At 37.6% G+C, this 22,178-nt stretch overlaps 1 protein-coding gene across 2 annotated transcripts in view; it reads right to left on the minus strand.

Moving 5' to 3' along the window:
- The window catches only part of ddx18 (DEAD (Asp-Glu-Ala-Asp) box polypeptide 18), a 40,022-nt gene that overhangs the window by 15,402 nt on the left and 2,442 nt on the right, over positions 1 to 22,178 (minus strand). For both annotated transcript variants that reach the window (XM_043694008.1, XM_043694009.1), the window contains exons 2-8: positions 21,992 to 22,171; positions 17,584 to 17,736; positions 12,230 to 12,365; positions 9,914 to 10,014; positions 9,083 to 9,282; positions 6,938 to 7,052; positions 4,978 to 5,117 (exon numbers count right to left, since the gene is read on the minus strand). In XM_043694008.1, the coding sequence (XP_043549943.1) occupies positions 4,978 to 5,117; positions 6,938 to 7,052; positions 9,083 to 9,282; positions 9,914 to 10,014; positions 12,230 to 12,365; positions 17,584 to 17,736; positions 21,992 to 22,171 (1,025 nt within the window). The remainder of the gene's footprint in view (positions 1 to 4,977; positions 5,118 to 6,937; positions 7,053 to 9,082; positions 9,283 to 9,913; positions 10,015 to 12,229; positions 12,366 to 17,583; positions 17,737 to 21,991; positions 22,172 to 22,178) is intronic.

Consider the following 22,178-nt stretch of genomic DNA (forward strand, 5'->3'; position numbering starts at 1 on the left):
AGGAACGGCTGAGGATCCTGGGATTGTATTCATTGGAGTTTAGAAGATTAAGGGGAGATCTAATAGAAACTTACAAGATAATACATGGCTTGAAGAGGGTGGACGCTTGGAAATTGTTTCCATTAGGCGAGGAGATTAGGACCCGTGGACACAGCCTTAGAATTAGAGGGGGTAAATTCAGAACAGAAATGCGGAGACATTTCTTCAGCCAGAGAGTGGTGGGCCTGTGGAATTCATTGCCGCAGAGTGCAGTGGAGGCTGGGACGCTAAATGTCTTAAAGGCAGAAATTGATAAGTTCTTGATGTCACAAAGAATTAAGGGCTACGGGGAGAATGTGGGTAAGTGGAGTTGAAATGCCCATCGGCCATGATTGAATGGCGGAGTGGACTTGATGGGCCAAATGGCCTTACTTCCGCTCCTATGTCTTATGGTCTTATGTCGGAAAATTAAAAGTTAATGGATCAAAGAGCATTTAAAATTGACTTGCTGACACAAAGGCTCAATATGGAATTTCCAGCTGTTTATAGTATTCAGCAGTGGTTTAAAAGTAAATGTAGGTGGCATGTATATGTTTAGGAAAGGTATGAAAATTGGTCATGTAGTTGACAGTGAGGAAATGCAGACTACAGAAGGCCAGTGGATTGGTCCAGTAGGGAGAAAAGTGATGTTTGGAACTCAATCTGAGAAGATTTTATTTTTATTCATTTAAAGGATGTAGGCACTTATAGAAGAACCGTGATTATCTGAATGACACAGGCGGGGAGTATTTTGTTCGGATAATTGAATGCTGGATAACACACTTTAGCCAAGCATTGGGGACTTGTGATCTTGTCTGGATAAACCTTGGTGAGTGACTAATCTTCTGGAATTTTTTGAGGATGTAACTCTGAAGATGGACAAGGGAGATTCAGTGGATGTAGTGTACTTGGACTTTCAGATAAAATCCCACATAGGAGGTTAGTGAGCAGAATTAGGCGCATGGTATTGGGGGCAAAGTACTGACTTGGATTGAAAATTGGTTGGCTGACAGGAAACAAAGAGTAGTGATAAACAGCTCCCTTTCGGAATGGCAGGCGGTACTGTAGGGATCAGTGCTGGGACCGCAGCTTTTTACAACATATTAATGATATAGAAGATGGTATTAATAGTAACATTAGCAAATTTGCTGATGATACAAAGCTGGGTGGCAGGGTGAAATGTGAGGAGGATGTTAAGAGGTTACAGGTGACCTGGACAGGTTAGGTGAGTGAACAGATACATGGCCGATGCAGTTTAATGTGGATAAATGTATGGTTATCCACTTTGGTGGCAAGAACAGGAAGGCAGATTACTACCTAAATGGAGTCAAGTTAGGTAAAGGGGAAGTACAAAGAGATCTGGGTGTTCTTGTACACCAGTCAATAAAGGCAAGCATACAGGTACAGCAGGCAGTGAAGAAGGCTAATAGCATACTGGCCTTCATAACAAGAGGGATTGAGTATAGAAGCAAAAAGGTTCTTCTGCAGCTGTACAGGGCCCTGGTGAGACCTCACCTGGAATATTGTGTGCAGTTCTGGTCTCCAATTTGAGGAAAGACATTTTGGCTATTGAGGGAGTGCAATGTAAGTTCACGAGGCCAATTCCTGGAATGGCAGGACTACCTTATGTTGAAAGATTGGAGCAACTGGACTTGTATACGCTTGAGTTTAGAAGACTGAGAGGGGATCTGATTGCGACGTATAAGATTATTAAAGGATTGGACACTCTGGAGGCAGGAAACATGTTTCCACTGAAGAGTGAGTCCCGAACCAGAGGACACAGCTTAAAAATAAGGGGTAGGCCATTTAGGACAGAGGTGAGGAGAAACTTCTTCGCCCAGAGAGTGGTGGGTGTGTGGAATGCTCTGCCCCAGAAGGCAGCGGAGGCCCAGTTTCTGGATTCATTTAAGAAAGAGTTGGATAGTGCTCTCAAGGATAGTGGAATCAAGGGTTATGGAAATAAGGCAGGAACAGGATACTGACTGAGGATGATCAGCCATGATCATAATGAATGGTGGTGCAGGCTGTAAGGGCAGAATGGCCTACTCCTGCACCTATTGTCTATAATCCGAATTTCAGATACTCAAATGCTGGATAACTGAGGTTCCTCTGTATTGTCCATCCCTAATTACCACAAAGGTAGTTTTGATGAGTCGTTTTGTTTAACCTTGCAAATCTTGGGGTGCAGGGACAACTAACGCTGAAAGGAATGGGGTCCCAGGATTTTGACCAAATTTTCTTTTCCCCACAGTGAAAGAACAGTGATAAAGTTCTAAGTTAGGATGATGAGTGGTTTGGAGGGATACTCGGGAGGTAGTATTCCCATGAAACTGCTGCCACTGTCTTTTTAAGTGCAGAAGTCATGGAAGGAGCTTTAAGAGAAAATCTTGGTGAGTTACTACAGTGCATTTTGTCTATGGTGCACACTGCTGCCACTGAGCAGCTGTGGTGAAGACAGTGAATGTTGAAGGTGGTGAGGGAGTGCCAATCAAGCAGACTGTTGTGAGTTAGTTGTTGTAACTGCTTCCGGTGTAGAATATTCCATCACACATGCATTGTGCAAACATCAGCAAAACTCCGCTCTGATCTTACGATAGAGGCAAGATAGTTGATGAAGCAGTTGAAGATGGTTAGGCCTACAACACAATCTGAGGAAGTATGACGCAATGCATTTCAGTCGTCAAAAGAGGAAACGAAATATACAATAAATTGTGGAATTCTGGGAAATGTTTTCTGAATTTGGTTGAGACAGCGAGCATGATCAGGAAGGTTAAGCTTGAAATGTATAGAACATTAGTTAGTATGGAGCTAGGGTACCATTCACATTTCTGGTCACTGCATATCAGGAAAGATGTGGCCTGACCGAGGGTAGAAAGGCAAGCTGCAAGGATGTCACCTGGAATGGAAAGTTTTATCCACAAGAAAGACTAGATAAGCTGGATTGCCTTCCTTTGAAACAGAGGGGAGATTCAATTGGGGTATAATAATGTATGAAGGATAGAATAGATTGTCAGGATCTATAAGACCTATTTCTGTCAGTGGAGAAGTTTGGATACTCTTTTTTTTTTCCCCCCCTGTATGAATACAATGGGCCTAATGCTTTCCTACTATGCCATTAACTTTTCTATGATTCTATAACGAAACAGGGAACTAGCATTGTATTGAGTGAAATATCTGTAGCAAAACAACTTCACAAGTTGCATCCATCATTCAATTACTCCCCCTTTTCCTTATAAAACACACAATGCTGCAAAGGGCAGAATTATCTTATTATAAACATGGCAAATGCACATTGTGACATTATAATCAAAAACACTTCAAAGTAATAGAAAAGTGCTGTAGAACGTTAAATTTTTAAAAAGTCAGCTAAACAGCATTCTCGAATACACAAAGTTAAACACCATCACCTGAAGGAGCAGCGCTCTGAAAGCTAGTGCTTCCAATTAAACCTGTTGGACTATAACCTGGTGTTGTGTTGTGTTATTTTTAGCTTTCTACACCCCAGTCCAACACTGGCATCTCCAAATCAATACTTAGAAATAACATTCTTTTAACTTGCTGGGGTATATTTTTGAACTGCAATTTTGAACTTCCAGAATGGCAATAATTGAGGGCACGTAGATCTTATGAAAAGCTGCAATTCCCCTCTAAACCTGATGGTACTGTTGGGCTTGGCTAAGCCACTTTAGTCAGCAGACACATTAGCAGTGAAGTTGGTCATAATTGGGAAAATAATGTGGTATTTCATAAGACCAGCTAAAATCCGCGAGAGACGAGAAGCAACAAATGTTTGCAAGCCAGGTGCATCATTTCAATGTAGTTAATTAATGGGCCTTAATAGTCTGTGCTACATGTATGTAATTAGTCATTTGGAAGTACAGATCTCTTAGGACAGCTGGAAAAATTACACTTTGTGAAAGCTTTTCATCTTATACTCATCAGGAGAATTGGCAAGGACACCAACATAAAGGGAAAACAACATTTACATTGTCGGAGAGAAGAATGATTGTTTAGCAAGCAGACTCTGATTGGCAAAGATGTTGCCATGGTGAATGCACCAGTTAGACTGACAGTCAACTACAGAGCATGGTCTAAATACTAAATCAGGCAAGTTGATTCTGTTTATTAAGACATTCTCCCGAGAAATAACCCACTCACTTATTTTGGTGAGTTGAAACAGGTGTAGTGTATACCTGTTCTTTCTATCTGCAAAAAATAGGACTCTGAAAACCACTTAAGTTCATACAGTTTTCAAATGTGGGAGAGTCTAGTACTAGTTTAAAAATGAGTCAACTCAAATTCAAAGCAGAGGTAAGGTGAAATGTTTTTCGAGGGTTGCTGGTCTTTGGGAATTCTCTATCTCACAAGAAGTGGAAGCTGGGTCAGTGAAGATATTCAAGGTAGAGTTAGACACGTTATTAATGATCAAGGGTACATGTAGTTAGGGTCACAATCAGATCACCCATAATCTTATTGAATGGCAGAGCTGGCTCAATAAACAGAATGATCCACAAATCTGTCCCTACTTATGATTTTGTGGTTCTAATCCAATATCTATGTAAGCACAGGCTGAATTTGTTACACTGACTGCACTTGCCAGGGAAAGTGCTAGTTGCTGCTTTTTTTTTTACTAATTTCTATTTGCTAATAAGTCAGGTACAATGAGATCAGCATCCAGTATGAACAGCTTCTTGAACAGCAAGTCTGCGTCTTTTCATAATACCACAAACTAATGTAATATGGCAATGTGGATCATGGGCTAGAATATTTCTCATGATAAAATTGCTCTCCATTTTGAACTATTTTGATAAGTAAATCACCAATGAGTCTTTGAAAACACTGCATATTGAACTGCTTAATATATTAAAATTATTAATAGTAAACTCTGACAAAGTTTACTGTGCGTTGGCTTGATCAGTAACAAGACAAAAATGCAAGCAAAAAAAAAATTCATCTTACTTGCTCAAGGCCTTCTACAGTAGCAGTTTCTTTGTCATCATCAACACCAACATACAAAGGTTCTTTCTTCAGTGAGATTTTAGCTAAATCTTCCACTCTACGAGTTTGTGTTGCAGAGAAAAGCATTGTTTGTCGTCGCTCTGTAAAGGTTATATACAAGCTATTAAGGATTAATTCATTTTTGTTTCAAAGACCTCCGCTTAATTTATTTTTATCTCCCGAATTGCTAAATTGGCCAGAAAGGTATTTTACAATCAGTCAACAAACTAGAATATATCTCCTCGTATTAAACTATAAATGTTCCGGTCATCCCCTTTACCCTTCAGTCGAAGCAAAATGCTCAGAGACACAGTATGCTTTTAACGCCACCTCTATTCTGGGCCCTGGAGGGAGACAGAACGACCGCCCATGTGCACAGGGACACAGGTTCTTGGGTCTTCTGTGACTGCAGTTTCTTATTGAATTATATAGTCATTTACAGGGAGCAGCATCCAGATAAGGCAACATGGTATATATTGAAATGATGACTGTTACAATCAGCGGGCACCAACAGTAAAGATTAAGTCATCTGCTATTACACAATGAATATTCTTAACTTTAACTGATTTCACATAAGGAATACTTTTCACCTTGTTAACTGACCTTACATACTGAATTCTTCCAATATTATTAAATTACTCTACATAATGAATGCTTTTCCATCTTGTTAACCCATTAACCTTGCTCCAGCACGTCATTGTTAACTGCATCTTCTTATCTGATCTGAGTCATGCTCAGCTGAACATAGTTTCACAAAACTCAACTTAACTCTGTCCCTACCTGCTCGTATCCTTTACATATTCTCATTCCAAGTTGAAAAATAATGAAAGTCAGAACCAAACAAACAACTTATGAAGTGCACCATAAACTGTTAAACATCCAAAAGTATTTGATGTGGAGCGATTAGGGAAAACGTTCCTGCACTAATGCACCTGTGTCACTCCATTTTTTTCCCTTTGTAAATAACGGTTGACCTCAGTGACAGCTTGCTTTTTAAGTTTGTGTAGCCTCTAATTTTGTAGATATTTTTAGACCATGTAGGCAAATAAAAGTAAATCTTAAAAATAGGAAATTGAAAATCTGCAAGCTGGGCAAGAGATGGAGATGCAGATGGAATCTTGTTTCTTTTAGGACTTATGCTGGAAAATATAAGTTGGGATGTCAGGCAAAAATAAGGGCAAACTTGGGTGAATATTTTCAGATTGTTACACTTTGCTCACATTCCACATCAAGCGTAGAAATAAGACAATTAATGAAACAGAAAATATACTGAATATTCAGACAAGGTTTGATGAAACAGAAATAAAGCGAGAAATTGCTAGAAAACTTCAGCAGGTCTGGCAGCATCTGTGGACAGAAATCAGAGTTAATGTTTCGGATCGAGTGAACCTTCTTCAGAATCTGTTTGATAAGATAGAACTAACATTTTAGAGTCCATCAATTACTCAAAAATAATTCCCAAACTAAAGATTGTATTAATGCAAGAAAAACCTCACCATTAAACTGCAAATGCTTACCACAATCTGCCAAGTATGCTAATTAATACAGTATGCTCAAAAAGGGAAAACACACAGGTTACATTCCCTGAGTATTTAAAAATCCAAATGTTAAAGTAAACTTACTTAAAACAAGCTAGTGGTTTCCATAATGATTATGCTAGATTTGAATGCAATGGTAGATCAAAGTTGCAATGATCTGAGGCTACATGAACTTAGTGCATCCAAAATTCCAAAAGTAGTCATGGACAAAGTCTTAACTTATCTTGACTAGAAAGGTTAAAATTAATTTGAAATAGAAAACATTTAATATTGCATTTCTGGGATTTTGGAAACAAGTTACTATGGTAATAACTATTACTATTTTAATATAACACGACTATATTGCCTTCAAAAGTACAAATAAAATGACTGAATTAACTCACTCGGCAGAAGTCTAATTATCTGTTTCAACTCTTCTTCAAATCCCACTTCGAGGATACGGTCCGCTTCATCTATTATCAGACATTGCAGGTTCTTGTACATAAATCCTGGTGTGTTCTGCCAAGAGGAGATTAACAAAATGAACCATCCAAATAATATCTCAAATGGAAGATTTTAAAATCTCAATGATCTGAATACCACCTCCATTCGAAAGTTTCAAAAATTAAAATTGTAAATCCATTATGTATGGTGTGAAGTCAAGAAGATATATTCTGAAGAAAGGAATTAATGTGAATTTTGAAACATTTACATTGTAAATTTCCAAGTCTACAACAGAGGAATCAGAGCTAAGTAAAGCAATTACCAGGAAGGATTATAATGCAAAACGGAAATTTGAAAAGGCATAAAGACAATGCGAAGATGAGCTGAAGGTGTTGCCTACCACAACATGAGAATTGTGTAATGAGGAGTAGATTAATTTGTATTTGAAGTCAAGCATAGACATCTAAATTCCAAGAATGAGGATCCCTCCTGATAGCAGCACTGAAAAAGGGAGATACAGTGGCATTTTAACATAGCTCTAAGTGCAGTGTATATTCTTAAATCAGCTTATTCCTTTAGACATTTGAATCCTAACATAGCAAGTCCATAGCACAGGAGGAGCAAATGTGCTTTAAGGTAGAAAGTAGACCTATATGATTATAAGAAGATCCTACAAGTACTTGTATCCTAAACTATAACATATCACACATTACTTTTCTTTGGATTGCCCTGTAAAGTACAATGTTTGAACATAGTACTTCAGTCCCTACGTTGCTTCTAGTAAGCTTGACTGATAATCACAAATTGAATATTAGTATAGCTACTTGCACACTCAATTGTTCAGCAAGTGCCGTTTACACTGAGTCAGATGAACAGTTATATTTTGGGTTTTGCAAACACAAAGAACAAGGGCAGCATCTGCATGGCAACATCACAACACGCAAGCCACACACCATTCGGATTTGTAAACGGGCGGTTGTTCTTTCACTGTTGCTTGGTCAAAAATCCTGGAACTGCCTTCCTCAACAGCACAGTGGGTATATCTATACCAAAAAAACCCGTAGCAATTCAAGGCTGTTCATTATTACTTTCCAAGGCAACCAAGAACGTACAATAAATGCTGGCCTGGAAATCAACTCCCACACCACATGAAAAAGTCAAGATACTAAATCTTAAAAGAAAGCAGTTAAGATAGATTCAACATCATCCTGGGTTCTATTGCTTAACAAAGTCGTTATAGCCTAAACTATCTTTGACAAAGAACATGTGCTGAATGAAATTTCTTTATAGAAGCTAGCTATATTCAACAATCTTTATACAAAAATTAATTGACAGGATGGTTCTACATAATTAAAAATCAGACACCAGGTTATAGTCCAAAAGGTTTATTTGAGATTGCAAGCATTCGGAACTTCACTCCTTTCTCAGGAGTGGTATGATAGGAAGGTATAAGACACAGTATTTATGAGCAAAGTATTTTAATCAACAGCCTATCTCCTAACTGATTACAGGATTCAACAAGGGCAACTAGTTTTAAAGCTGTTAACCTGGTGCTTACAACTACTGTGTCTTATGAACTGAGCCAGTACAAGAGGAAGAAAACTTATTTACAAAAACAAATTATGCAATCAAGGTTTACAAGAAAGAATCATCATTTTGAAGTGCCAGCTTCAATCAGTGGTAATACACTTGTCTGATACAGTAGTTTGAGTTTAAGCCCCAATCCACAGTGTTGATCAGAATCTTAAGCTCTCATGTTAGTGCTGTATCTAAGAAATGCGGCACTGTTGGTGGTAATTTCTTTTTAGCTCAAATGTTAAAATTGTGGGCCTCTCTCTCACTTAGTTGAGCATACAAGATTTCCTGGCAGTATTAAATGGGGATTTGGGGGAGCTCTCCCAAAGGCATGACCAATATTTATCCCTCAATCAACATCACCAAAACGATTTGTTTATCTATGTTGTTGCATAATATATGCCATTCTGAAAAGTATATAATAGATTGCAAAATGTGTTGCAATTTCCTGAAGTTGTGAAGGATACTATCCAATGGAAGTTCTTTTTTATATATATTTATGAGACTTTCACATGATAAATGCTTATTACCTGCAAATGATCCAGAAGTCTGCCAGGAGTTGCAATTAAGATGTTGATTCCATTTGCCAATTTTTGTGCTTCTGCTGTTCTGTTGCTGCCTCCCATGAGTAAGCCATAAGTATGAACATGGTGTGCCATTAGCTCTTTCAGAACACCAAATGTCTGCATGGCTAATTCTCGAGTTGGTGAAAGAACGAGGATACCAGTTCCTGACGAAACAAGATTATTTTCAATTACAAACCACAACCACAGTGTAGTTTTATGAATACCTCTAAACTATTTCTACTTCAAAAATTGGATGACTGTAATGATGAATTGAAGTATAATTGGGGCTGAGGGGAAAGAGGGCTCAAAAACAGGCTAAATTAAGAGACTTTTACTGTTTAGATTTTACTAGATTTTTCAAAGCGACAACATTTATAAGGCTTGAAATTAAGGTAAACCAACTACACATATTTGATATTCAGATTTTCTTTCAGAAACAATTCCAATGACTGAAGACATACGGTTATAATGGAGTATTAGCAAAACAAAATACCGTTGCTGTAAATCTCAAATAACCGAAAGATTGGCAATTTACACGTTTAGCAGAATCAACTCTGATGAAAGAACACCAGAAATGCTAACTTTGTTTCGCTATCCATAGATGCTATCAGACTTGTTTAACTCTTGCATCAGTTTTTAAAAATTAAAAACATTATTTGCTATAAAATGCATTAGATGCTGTTCCAAACGTAACAAATCAAACAAGTTCTACATAAATCATTAAAATTATGAATTATGTTCAATGAGTGAACCACTATTCAACTTCAATCAAGCAAACCTGAGCTATTTGCTTACCGTTTCTGGGCATGAACTTAAGTTTGTAGATCAGTTCAATGGCAGGAATGAGAAATGCCAATGTCTTCCCACTGCCTGTCTTGGCAGCAGCCAAAATATCCCTAAAATAAACAGTTAGGTTTTAATTTCATAGCTTTGAATTTCATCTTCCATCGGAATTTTATTACTCCTATTGGATAAATTAATCACGTCTGGAAAAACAGGTCTTACACACTGTCCTACCGTCCACAGAACACAACAGTAGAGTACAGGCCCTTCAGCCTTCAATTGTTGTGCCGATCTGTGAAACCAATCTGAAGCCCATCCAACCTACAGTATTCCATTATCATCCACATGTTTATCCAATGACCATTTAAATGCCCTTAACGTTGGTGAGTCTACTACTGTTGCAGGCAGGGCATTCCACACGCTTACTACTGAGTAAGGAACCTTAAATGATTCTGGAATCAAATACTAATGATCAAAAATAGCAATTTCAGAAAAAGGATACAAATAACTTTAAATATGTATTTTAAAAGAAATAGCTCTCTCAATTCTTTTGCCGCACCAACCATTTCTATGTTTAATGCACAAATTGTCCCAGAATGTTTCATAGAAGCATTCTCAAAGATGGCACACTAAACCAAAGAAGACAATAAGGATAGTTAAGAGTAAATGCTTACAGGGGTGGGTTTTTAAAAGACTCTTAAAAAAGTATTACGGCAAGATGATTATCACCAACGATTAGAGTAAAATGGGGGGGTGAGAAACACAAATAACTTTAGAGGTTTTGCGGGCTGTAGGGAATTCAGAAATATGAAGTGTACATCCGAAGAGACTTAAAAATTAAAAGATGCAAAATCATTAAATTTGATACAAAGTTGGACAGGATACCAATGTCCCTCAGTGAGTATATTGGAAATGTGCAAGCAAGTCTTTTTGTGGGATGGGGTATAGATAGTATAGTTTAGATAATTGAAGCCAACAGGTATGGAGGTTAGGAGGCAGGCCATAAGAACGCAAGGCTGGTGTGACAAAAGCATGGATGAAGTGGCAGTAGCAGTGACAAAGCAATGGGGAGAAGGACAATACAAAGAAAGGAAAGTAGATAGTTTTTGAGGTAGTGAAAATTATGAGGTTAGAAACTCCACTTGGAATCAAACAGGTTGCTGAGGTTGCATACAGACTAATTCAACCTGAGATCATAAGATGTAGGAGCAGAATTATGTCATTTGGTCCACTGAGTCTGCTCTGCCATTCAATCATGACCAATAGGTTTCTCAGGAGAAAGTGAAGACTGCAGGTGCTGGAGATCAGAGCTGAAAAATGTGTTGCTGGAAAAGCGCAGCAGGTCAGGCAGCATCCAGGAGAATTGACATTTCGGGCATAAGCCCTTCTTCTCAGCCTGCCATCCTGTCTTCTTCCTTACTAATCAAAAATCTGTACTGTAAATACACTTAATGACTTGGTCTCCACGGCCTTCTGTGGCAAGGAGTTCCACAGATTCACCATCCTCTGGTTGAAAAAAATTCCCTCACATCTCAGTTCTAAAAGATAATCCTTTCACTCACTGTGCCCTCAGGTCAGAGTATCTACCAGTGTAAGCATCTTCTCCATGTCTAATCTATACAAGCCTCTCAGTATTCATTAAGTTTCAACAAGATTCCCGCTCATCCCTCTAAATTCAATTGAGGAGACCCACAGACCTCAACCACTCGTCTTATGAAAGGCTTTCATCCCCGAGATCATGCTTATGAACCTCCTCTGGACTCCCTCCAAGACCAACATATCCTTTCTTAGATACTTGACCTAACATTGCTCACAAACGTCAACATGAGGATAAAGGTGCCAGCTCTGGTATTGAGATTGCAGCAGAAATCAAATATGACAACTTCAAATTTTGCCTAGACATTTAGATATGCAAAATTACAATTCAAAGACAAGGCACTGGACATACAGCCTGATAAAGAGATAGAACAGCAGCTAAGAATTGTGAAAAATTAAAAGGTGGATGTTAACAGCATACAAACAGGAGCTGAACATAGGTCTGTGGATGATTATGAAGGAGGAGCAGGAGATGAAAAAAAAATGCCATAAGTTATTGGAAATCCCAAGGGCAGTGGTACAAAAACAACAATTTGTACATCTCCATTTGCAGTGAAGGCGGCAAGTTCAGAGAAGTTGATCCTGTGCTACTTCTGATGGCTTATCTAAGTAATGCACCCTAAATCATTGATCAGGTTGACAAAACAGCACTGAACAAAAGAAGAAATACTTTTAAAAAATTATACAAATAATGTTCGAACTTGTATGAAATATATGGTAAACACAACCTACCTGCCCTCCAGTAAAGGTCGGATACTTTTCTGTTGAATGGGTGTCATATGAGTAAAGTTCATGTCAGCAATCCCTTTTAAAGTATTTTCACTGATCTTGTCAGCCAAAGAAGAAAAAGCAGTGTCTTCAAAAGCACCTGAATACAAAGAGCATGAAATTAACTGAAAGCATCGCCTGAAGGTGCTACTTATCACAAAGACGAATGACACTCACCACACTACTGGATTCAAATTTTGATGAAAGGTTTCAGTTACTTCAACACACACTAAAATTTCAAAAATATTGCCAAAACTCTGAACTATCACCATACAGAGATGGACCATTTGACCAATTAGATTCATGTCAATATTAATTCTCTTACTGTCTTCAGCTCAACTGATAATACATCCTTTTATTGTTCATGCCCTTTCATGTCCTTATATAGTTTCCTTTTTAATGTATTTATGTTAATCACCTTGACCACGTTCTCAGATGGCATGTACCTTAATCTGATCACACTGAATGAAGTTGTGGCAAAATTGCAGCTTCTTTAAAATTTATCACTTCAAATGATGGCATGTGACTGCCATTCACCAATTAGATTTTTATATAAATCAAGCTCGTATGCTTTCACAATTTTTTTTCCCCAAAAGACATTTGCTAACTATGGTACAGGTTTTTACTTGATTGTCATGAGTGTATTGCTGCAAGGCCAACAATTTATAGCCTATCTCCAATTATTCCATACTGAAGGATATGTTCAGTTATTTCAGAAAGGTACTTAAGAGTCCACTGCATTTCTAGGAGTCCAGAGTCACATAAAGGCCAGTGCAGATATGGGTGGCAGATTTCTTTTTGGAAAGGGTGTTTGTCAACCAGATGAGTTCTAAAACAATCCAATGTTTCCATGTTTATAGCAAAGGAGATAAGCACTGTTGTGAAAGTCTAGTTCATGGTGTGTGAGAATGGATAGTTTTTAAAATGTAATGTAATTTTATGAACTGAATTTTAGCTGTAGAAAATGAATAAATATATCTAAAGCAAGCTAGTGCATATTATATGTAAGTCTTAAATTAAAGCTTAAAAACTTGGTGCCATCCTATCTAAAGATAGTAACAACTAGCTAAAATGCTGGGCCTTAGAGATTGCTAGAACACCTAAAGAAAAGTAAGTTCAAAAGATCATCCATATTTGTTTAATGGAGACAAGGTAGAAGAGATAGAGCATTAATACAGCAGATAGGCTGACTTAGCAAAAGAGCTGGAGACGTAACCACTACAATATGAATGGAAGTGCAATCCAAAGAGATGCTGATTTATGAATTAGAGCCAAATTAGTTTACAAAATTAAAAATCCCAAAAGGTTATAAATCCTCTTCTTCAGATCAATTAGGAAATTGTAAACAAGGCATAACTTAAAGATCAATTTGAAAGTAGCTCAGTGTAGCCTACGTTGTTATGGATAATAAAACAAAGAACTGTGAATGTTGAAAATCTGAAACATAAACAAGAAGTGCTGGAGAACCTCAGCAGATCTGATATCATCTTTAGAAAAAAAACAGAAGTAACGTTTAGAGTCCGGTGACCCTTTGAAGGGGTGAAACTAATTTTGTTTTTCTCTACACAGATGCTGCCAAACTTACTTAAGTTTCTCCAGTACACACTGTTTTGCATCATCTTGGAGATCGGTGGAGCTTAGAGAAGTTCTCTGGTTTCAATTTGGACACAGTTTCTGAGAGTTGGGTGCAGGTGGTTTTTAGCTTACTGAGAGAAGATAGCCAAAGTAAATGATAGTAACCAGCAGATTCACTCAGAAGTATTGAAAAGTATGCAGAATATGGATTTAGTTGCCCATAGTCAAGAGACTGTGAATGGAAACTTTACTTCTAAAGAATAGCTCAAGTAGGGGACTATTGTATATTTATGGATGGTACAAAAAGAATTAGATAATTTTAAGATTGTCAAGTCTTAAGAGAATTCGTGGAGAAAGTTAGTAGACGACTTCATTACATAACACATTTACAAGTTTTGAGTTAGCAATTCTTCCCTTAATAAAGCTATGCTGACTACCCTTATCGATCCTCCTTGTCACTTCCTCAAATAATTAATCAAATTTGTAAAGTATGACCTTCCCTGAACAAAGCCATGCTGACTATCCCTGACTAGTCCATGCCTTATTATGTGACAGTTTCAGATTTCTCAGGACTGATTTTAACAATTTGCTCACGAAAGTAAGGCTATCTGGCCTCTAATTGTTTGGCATTTTCTTTGTATCCTTTTTAAACAATGGAATCACACTTGCATTCCTCAAGTCCTCTGGCACCACACTAATGTCTAGTGAAGTCTGGTAAATAATCTTCAGAGCATTTGCTATTTCCTCTCTGCCCTCCTTCAACATCCAAGGGAGCAATCCATCCAGCCCTGGCAACATACCCACTTCCAAGGATTCCAACTCATCTAACACTTCCTGTGTAGAAAACACCAAAATCTGTTGGAAAATATGCTGTGAAGACACAAAGAACGTGCAGACAGATAGATAGGCTGTGTGAGCGGACAAAGAATTGGCAGATGGTGTATAATGTTGGAAAATGTGAAATTGCTCACTTTGACCAGAAGAATACAAAAAGCAGACTATTAAATAAGTGGAAACTGACTGCAGAACTCTGATGTGCAAAGGGATTTTGATGTTCTGGTGTATGAATCACAAAAGGTTAGTATGCAGATACAGCAAATAATCTAGAAGTCTAATGGAATGCTATCCTTTATTATGAGAGGCATTGATTATGAAAGTAGGATGCGGTGGCTCAGAGATAGGGCATTGGTGACAGCACAGATTTAATGCACTGCAGATTTTGTCTCCTTACTTAAAAGGAGGATGTAAACATATTGGAAGTGGTTTACACAAGGCTTGCTAGATTCTTATGAGGATAAGTTAGACAGGACAGGCTTGCTTTTACTGGAGTTTAGAAGGGCGAGGGATAACTTGATTGAAACACACGAGACCATGACTGGTTCTGTCAAGATGAACATGAAAAGAACATTTCCTCTTGTGGGCAAACCCAGATGTATAGGAAACTGTTTAAAACTACAGATGGCCCTTTTCTGATAGAGATTGGAAGGAAATATTTCCCTCTGAGGATTGTGCAATTTTGGAAATATTCTACCTCATAAGATTGTTAGAGGCAGGGCCATTGAATGCTCCTACTTTGCATCTCAAATTTTTTCCTCAACTCTGGTCCAAGATGATTATTGCACTTAAACTGCAATACCCTAGACAATTGTTTTGTGAAAAGCGGACCTTAACAAAAATACATTCTTTACATACTCTCTTTTTAGGTTTTGAAAAATTTCAACAATTGAAGTTTAAGGAGACACTTGTTTTTTTTAATTTCTAATTTAATCTGGTCTGAACTAATAAAACCTGACATGGTACCCTGTCAGCATGCAAGCCTCAATTGTCAAGAGGCTTCTTATTTCAACAGTTTTACAATGTGCAAGCAACAGATTAAAACAGGATTTATTTCTCATCCCTTGATCCACTTGAGAAGGGAATAATGCGTCACCTTTTTCCAACTGCTGCAGTCCATATGTATAGAACTGTGAAGGAGAACTTCTAGGATTTGGATCAGTGGTAGTTATTTGCTGGGGAATCAGGTGGTTGTTTTCCATTGTGCCTGCTGTCCTTGCTCATTTGGATTGTAGGTGATGAGGTTTTGAAAAAAAATTGTCAAAGAAACCTTGGCAATGATACATACTCCTGCTACCATGCATTGATGGTGGAGGGAGTAAATATTTAAGATGGATGCAGTACCAATCAAATGGATTGATTTCTCTTCTGTGCGTCAAGCTGTCTGAGATTTGCTGGATCTGCACTCTCATCCAAATAACTCATCACATTCCTGATTTGTGCTCGGACTCTGGGAAGTCAGGATTATTCTGTCTCTGATGCTGAAGTCCTGTGCATCATCTGCTCCCTTTGGGAAACTGGATTGAGTTACATAGAATAAAATGAAAGATTTCCCATGTATATTACAACTATCAAAGAAGATAACCTATTCTGACAAAGTATTTTCTTAAAAGCCATGCCATGATCATCATGTGATACAAGGATTCATTAACTGAATCTTCAATCAACACCAATGCACCAACAACCTGAGGACCAATGTTCATTTCAAATTCCAACAGAACCACTCCTCTTCAGAATGCATCATAGCTTTGATTCAAGAGCTAAACACAAGAGAGAGATGAGAACACCTGCCTTGACATTTACAATATCAACACAGCTTTAACAAAACTGCTGAACATCCAACTTCACCTTCCTGCCTCTCTGCATGTTGGTATGTAAAAGGTTTCCCCTCCTCAAGCGGTTTTTTTCCTTCAATGTTACTGGTACTGAAAAATCTACCCTGAACTACTCAGGCCCTTGCAGTCTACAGCCCATTTCCAATCTCCCTTTCTTGGAACCTTGAAAGATTGTTACAAATTAATGCAATTTTTAAAAAAATTCTATGTTTGAACCCGCTCATATATGGTTTCCAACCTGACTGAGCTCTACAAGAGGTTGGCAGTACAGAAGGCAAACATTCCTAAAAAGGAGAAAAATAGCCAAAGCATTTTGTCTTGCACTTGTCAGGAGTGTGATGCAAGAAAACAAATTTGAAAAAAGTTATCAATGCAGTGCTTGGGAAAATAGATGTTTGTTCCCAAAATGAATAAAAACTAACCTTCAGAAGATGGTCTAAGGGGAAACAGTTATATCAGACAGATCTACATCTGTCCTGCGCTCATTGTCACTTGTCTGAATCTTTTTAGTCAGGGTAGATTGCCAGCCATAAACATAGGAAGTATCAAAAAATACTCAAGCAGAGGACAGTCCTTATTAGATTGCAATGATTGCTAGGTGGCTATTTTCTTCAGATGAAAGATTGACTAGAAGGGGAGGACAAAGAACCAGAAGAGTTCCCTAACACTTCAACGACTGAACAGGATGCAGCTTTCACAACTTTGATGAGTTCGACACACTGTCAACTGCCTAATCATCTTTTGGCATCAGTAAACCAACTACATATTTTTTAAAATAATCAACTGCCTAGCAATGATCACGAACTCCCAAAATCTAAGATCCTTGACATGCTGCTCTGGCAACATCAGTACTTATATCAGATTTGTTATTAATTATGGTAAAACAGCCAGCTCTACGTCATCATCTCAACCATTCCTGACCAATCCATTGACTCGCAGTACCTGTCTATCTAATTCAGTCCTGAAGATCAAGTTCACATATTTTTCTCCAAGATATTGGATTCCAACTTGCTTTCACACGTAGCAGCAACAATTCACCAGCAGTCAAAGGGTTAAACATCAAAACATGTTTACCCGTCAACCCGAAAGGCAAAGTTGGTCCTCCATCATCTTCAGACTGTTCTTCATTTTCCTCATCCTTTTCATTCTGTATCACTAAGTCATCAGCTTCGTTCACCTCCAGGTCACCAGCCTCTTTTGGTTCAATATTCTTTGGTTTTTTGATTTCTACAGTAAAAGAATAAAACCCAAGTTAGATTATTGACAGGTGCATTAGCAATACTAAAGCTTAGCATCTTTGCCTACGCTGTAACTCCACAATACAATGAAGCTCTCTCCCAATACAAAATTAATCTGTAACAAGAGCTTAAATATCCAGAATCTGGATTCTAAATTATTGATTTCTGCAAACTGTGTGATATAACTAAAATAAACAGAGTGTCATGGGCCATGTATTAGAATCCTCAAAATACATAAGGACAAAGTACAAATTTTTCCCTGCAAGTCCCAAATTGCCCTGAAACACACACAAAGTTGTCTTTGTAAGCTGAATGGAAGCAGAGTGAGAAGTACTCCTCCAATTAAGGCTGACTGTGTCATGTGCTTGCTGCTAATAGGTTTACTGGTAAGTCACTTGTGATTGGAAAAGCACAGGGTGGGAAGGAGGGAGAGAGGTATTGTAAAGAAGAGATAAAAGGTTCAAGCTCGTCAACGGAGAATTACTTGGTTGACTGGAAGCTGGAAAACTTGAAATCATTGAGGTAATTAATTACTTTCAGGAGAATGTGGAATCTCAATGTTCTAGTCTACTTTAAGGTTGAATATGTTCAGGAACTATACGTGGGCAAGATTGTAATGGATCCTGCTGCAATGAACACTATGATAAATTTAGATTGGAGTATTCAGTATTTCTAATTCATTTATGAGATGCAAGTGTGACTGGCATCCCAGCTTTATTGTCTGCTTCTTTTTGCCTATGAGAAGATAACAATGTGCTGCCTTCTCGAACGGCTGCAGACAATTTAATGTACGTACCCCATAATTCTCTTAAAGAGGAGGTCTCAGAATTTTAACTAGTGATACTGAAGGAATGATGATGTATTTGTAACTCAGAATGGTGAGTGGTTTGGAGATTCCCATGCATCTACTTCTGTTGCTCTGCTAGATGGTAGTGATTGTGGGTTTGGAAGGTGCTAAGGAAACTTGCTTAATTTCTGCAGTATATCTTGTAGATGGTACACATTACTACCAAGCGTCAGTACTGGAAGGAGTGAATATTTGTGGATATAATGCCAATTAGGCAACCTGCTTTATCCTTGATAGTGTTGTTGGACCTGCACTCATTCAGACAAGTTGAGCGTATTCCATCACTCTCCTGACTTTTGCCTTGAATATTGTGTATTGATTTTGGGGAGTCAGAGGATGAATTAGCCACTGCAGGATACTTAACCTCTGACTCAATCTTATAATCACATTATTTAAACGTCTAGTCTAGTTCAGTTTCTGGTCAATCGTAACTCCTAGGTTAATGTCGGTTTGACCTAACAAAAGAGTAATAACTGCCTGTGTTAAAATATTCCAGCTTTTTGGATGTGTGATGCAATTACATTAGATCGAATCTTATAGTAATTGCTTTGTGTAGAAGTGCATGATTGTCAATTTTTGTTAAAATGCCTGTTGTTTCATGCCAATTTAAATACTGTGACATCTAGGAAATTCATTTTCCCTGTGTGCTGTGCCTTTCAATGTAATGTGATTGATGATTGCAGACATTGATTAGTCCCTCTACTACTACAGTGAAGGCCCAAATACTTTCTGTAATTGTGTTGATATATAAGGTAATGTTACCACGTGACTGTATTACCTAATAAAGGAGTTAGCGAAATGAAAAGTGTATGAAGAATGAAAATGTGGCTTTCAAGGGGAGACCATAAAGTGCCCTATTGTATAAAAAAAAAACTCATTTTCCCAATCAGTTATGAATCGCAGTAATACAGAGTATCAATTTTGGAGGATGAAACACCATGAAAATCAGGAAAATGTTTTTATCCCATCACTTTTGTTTTTAAAAATTCAGCAACAAGCTTCCTTTTGCTACCAATATAGAATATGACGATATCATTCTACATTCTTCCTTAAGTGTCCCTAATATCTGTAAACATACATAATAATTACATTAGATAGACAAAATAAACCAATTGAAATCTAGTGTAATTCTAATAATTTAAAGTTTCTTTTCATCTAAGTTGGGAGTTAAACCGATCAACTGCACAATATCTACTCCGTGTTCAATACTGGGATATTATTTTAAAAAAAAGCTTTGTGCTAAATGTGCCTGTTCTTAATTTATACAAACAATTATTGTCATATTGCAAAGTTGACCAATTCCAAGTTAAATTACTTCTTGATTCTACAACTTCAATGACAAAATTATTTTGAATTTTTGACAAAAAAAAGAATGACATGCTGTTGAAGCTTTGTCTTGTACTCGTCACGACAGCATTACCAAATTTCTAAGAACAAGAATTTATATTGCACATAGTATGCTGATTGGTTGCCATGTGGACTGATTGCGTTTTGGAAATGGCCTGATCAGACTGGTTGAAAATTACTAACTTAGACTGACATAAACCGCTTGATCTCAGGTGATTAAACTCCTTTCCATTTTTTGATTTTATCTTGCCTCAACACATGATTCCACCAAAAGCAATACTATTTGAAACATATCTCGACTGTAAATTCACTTAAACAGAAGTGTTTAAGCAGTGCAATTATGCCTAGCATAACCAGATTTTACAGAGTATGTAATCAGTGAAACTGTAATGACAAAATACATTTAATTTTTAACAATGGATGCAAATTTGGAGCCATCGGATCTACTATAACACACGACCACGTGACCCGACTCAACTGTGACTGAACAAAATTGTTTGTTAGAATTGACAAGGTGTAGCAGTTTGCCAGAGATGTATTTCAGTTTGTCCCCCAGGTTTGCTGCATCCACTTAGTATGGGCTATGCAAGACACACAAGTGATATCCCTGTAAGCATTATCTTGTATGTGAACGATTACGTGACTTTTTTTTTTTTTACAACTTGTGCACTTGATATTAGTGTTAACTAGAATAGCAATTATTACTCATGAATTGGCTAAATTGAGTGACTTGCCAAAACCAGTTCTGAGCAACTTTTCCAAATGCATGGTGAAAGATTTCTTCTTAATCACAAAATTATAATAGGCCTACATATCAAAATACCATACCCATGTGCTCAGTGGACATTGCTAGCATATTCGCAATGTGCTGATCAAGGAAGCCAAAGACATTTATGCTCCATCACCATATCCTAGCAATCTACACATGCTGTCAGTACCCGAATCTATATTAACTGAATTTATGAACATAAGTTACTTGTACAGTTAATTTCAGCTTCAACACCATTTACCTGAACGCAAGCCATGGAATCGCCTTTTGGGATAGCTGTTGACAACATGTTTATCAGCTTCCAAAGACACTAATTTTGATGGAATGACTCTTGCTTCTTGCATATTTCTGATAGATAGGTGATACATTTGTTATATTTCAATCTGCAGTCTACACATACACACCTTAATTGGTTCAATTTCATATGTGAAATGGAGTTGTCTAACAAACTCCCTTTCTATATGTAGTAAATGAGAACTCCACTGATGGAGTCGCTACTATTTTACAACAGAATATCCCAATTTCTGGGGCCACAAGCTCCAAGCTAGAAATGGCTGCCATGAAGCTTGAACCTCAGTTAACAGCAATGAACACCATTTCCTTTAACTGCACACAACTGCTCTTATGTTCCACACATTATGATTGAGGTGCTGATGCAGATCAAAGCACTGAATTCTGGCTCTGGAGATAGATGTTGCACATGGATCTAGGTTATCCGTGCAGAAGAAGAAAGAGAGAGAGAACACCTGTGAGTCCCTTCTTAAATCCTCTGTTGTTGAAATCATGGACATAGCTTAACCAAGAGCTCTTTGGTGTCCAATTCCTCTCCAAAAACAAAAAGGAACAAGATAGGAATTTAAAAGTTCCTGAAGGTCAAACACTGTCTCTTCAGGCTCTCAGTTCCTCAATACCAACCTGCCTCATGTGGTAAATTTCAAGCTGTCAAACAGAGTTCAGTGGGGAAAAATGTTTGGAAAATACAGGCCAACCATGAGCTCATCTTCATTGGTTAATATACACTTTACAATTCCTGCATCTCCATGAGCTACAAAATTGGCTTCACTGGCAACCTCATATAGGGCCTGAGCATTTGCATGTGTTAATGTTTCTCATGTAGCATAAATGTCTTTTTCCCATTGAAATTTGGTGTTCTTGGAATTCCATCCTGTTGAATACAAAATGATAAGCTCCACCAGCATATATTTTCACCAAAACACAAGTTGTACTCATGTCTGACAAGCTATTGCACATGTATTACTGAAGTACTCAAAGCAAAATTACCAATTTCCTGGATGTTAGTTGCAAGCTTTCTTTTGTTTTTCTTTTTGATTTTTGTCACCGACTTTTGTTCAGTTTCATCCTTTATAAGCTTTAGTTCTTCCTTCAATACTTCTGGCATGATTTCCTGATCAGTTGTTGACTCTTGTGGTTTTTCATTTTCCACATTCTTTTGTTTGACCACTAAAGA

Source organism: Chiloscyllium plagiosum, chromosome 7, assembly GCF_004010195.1.
Source record: "Chiloscyllium plagiosum isolate BGI_BamShark_2017 chromosome 7, ASM401019v2, whole genome shotgun sequence".
NCBI classification, from domain to species: Eukaryota; Metazoa; Chordata; class Chondrichthyes; order Orectolobiformes; family Hemiscylliidae; genus Chiloscyllium; species Chiloscyllium plagiosum.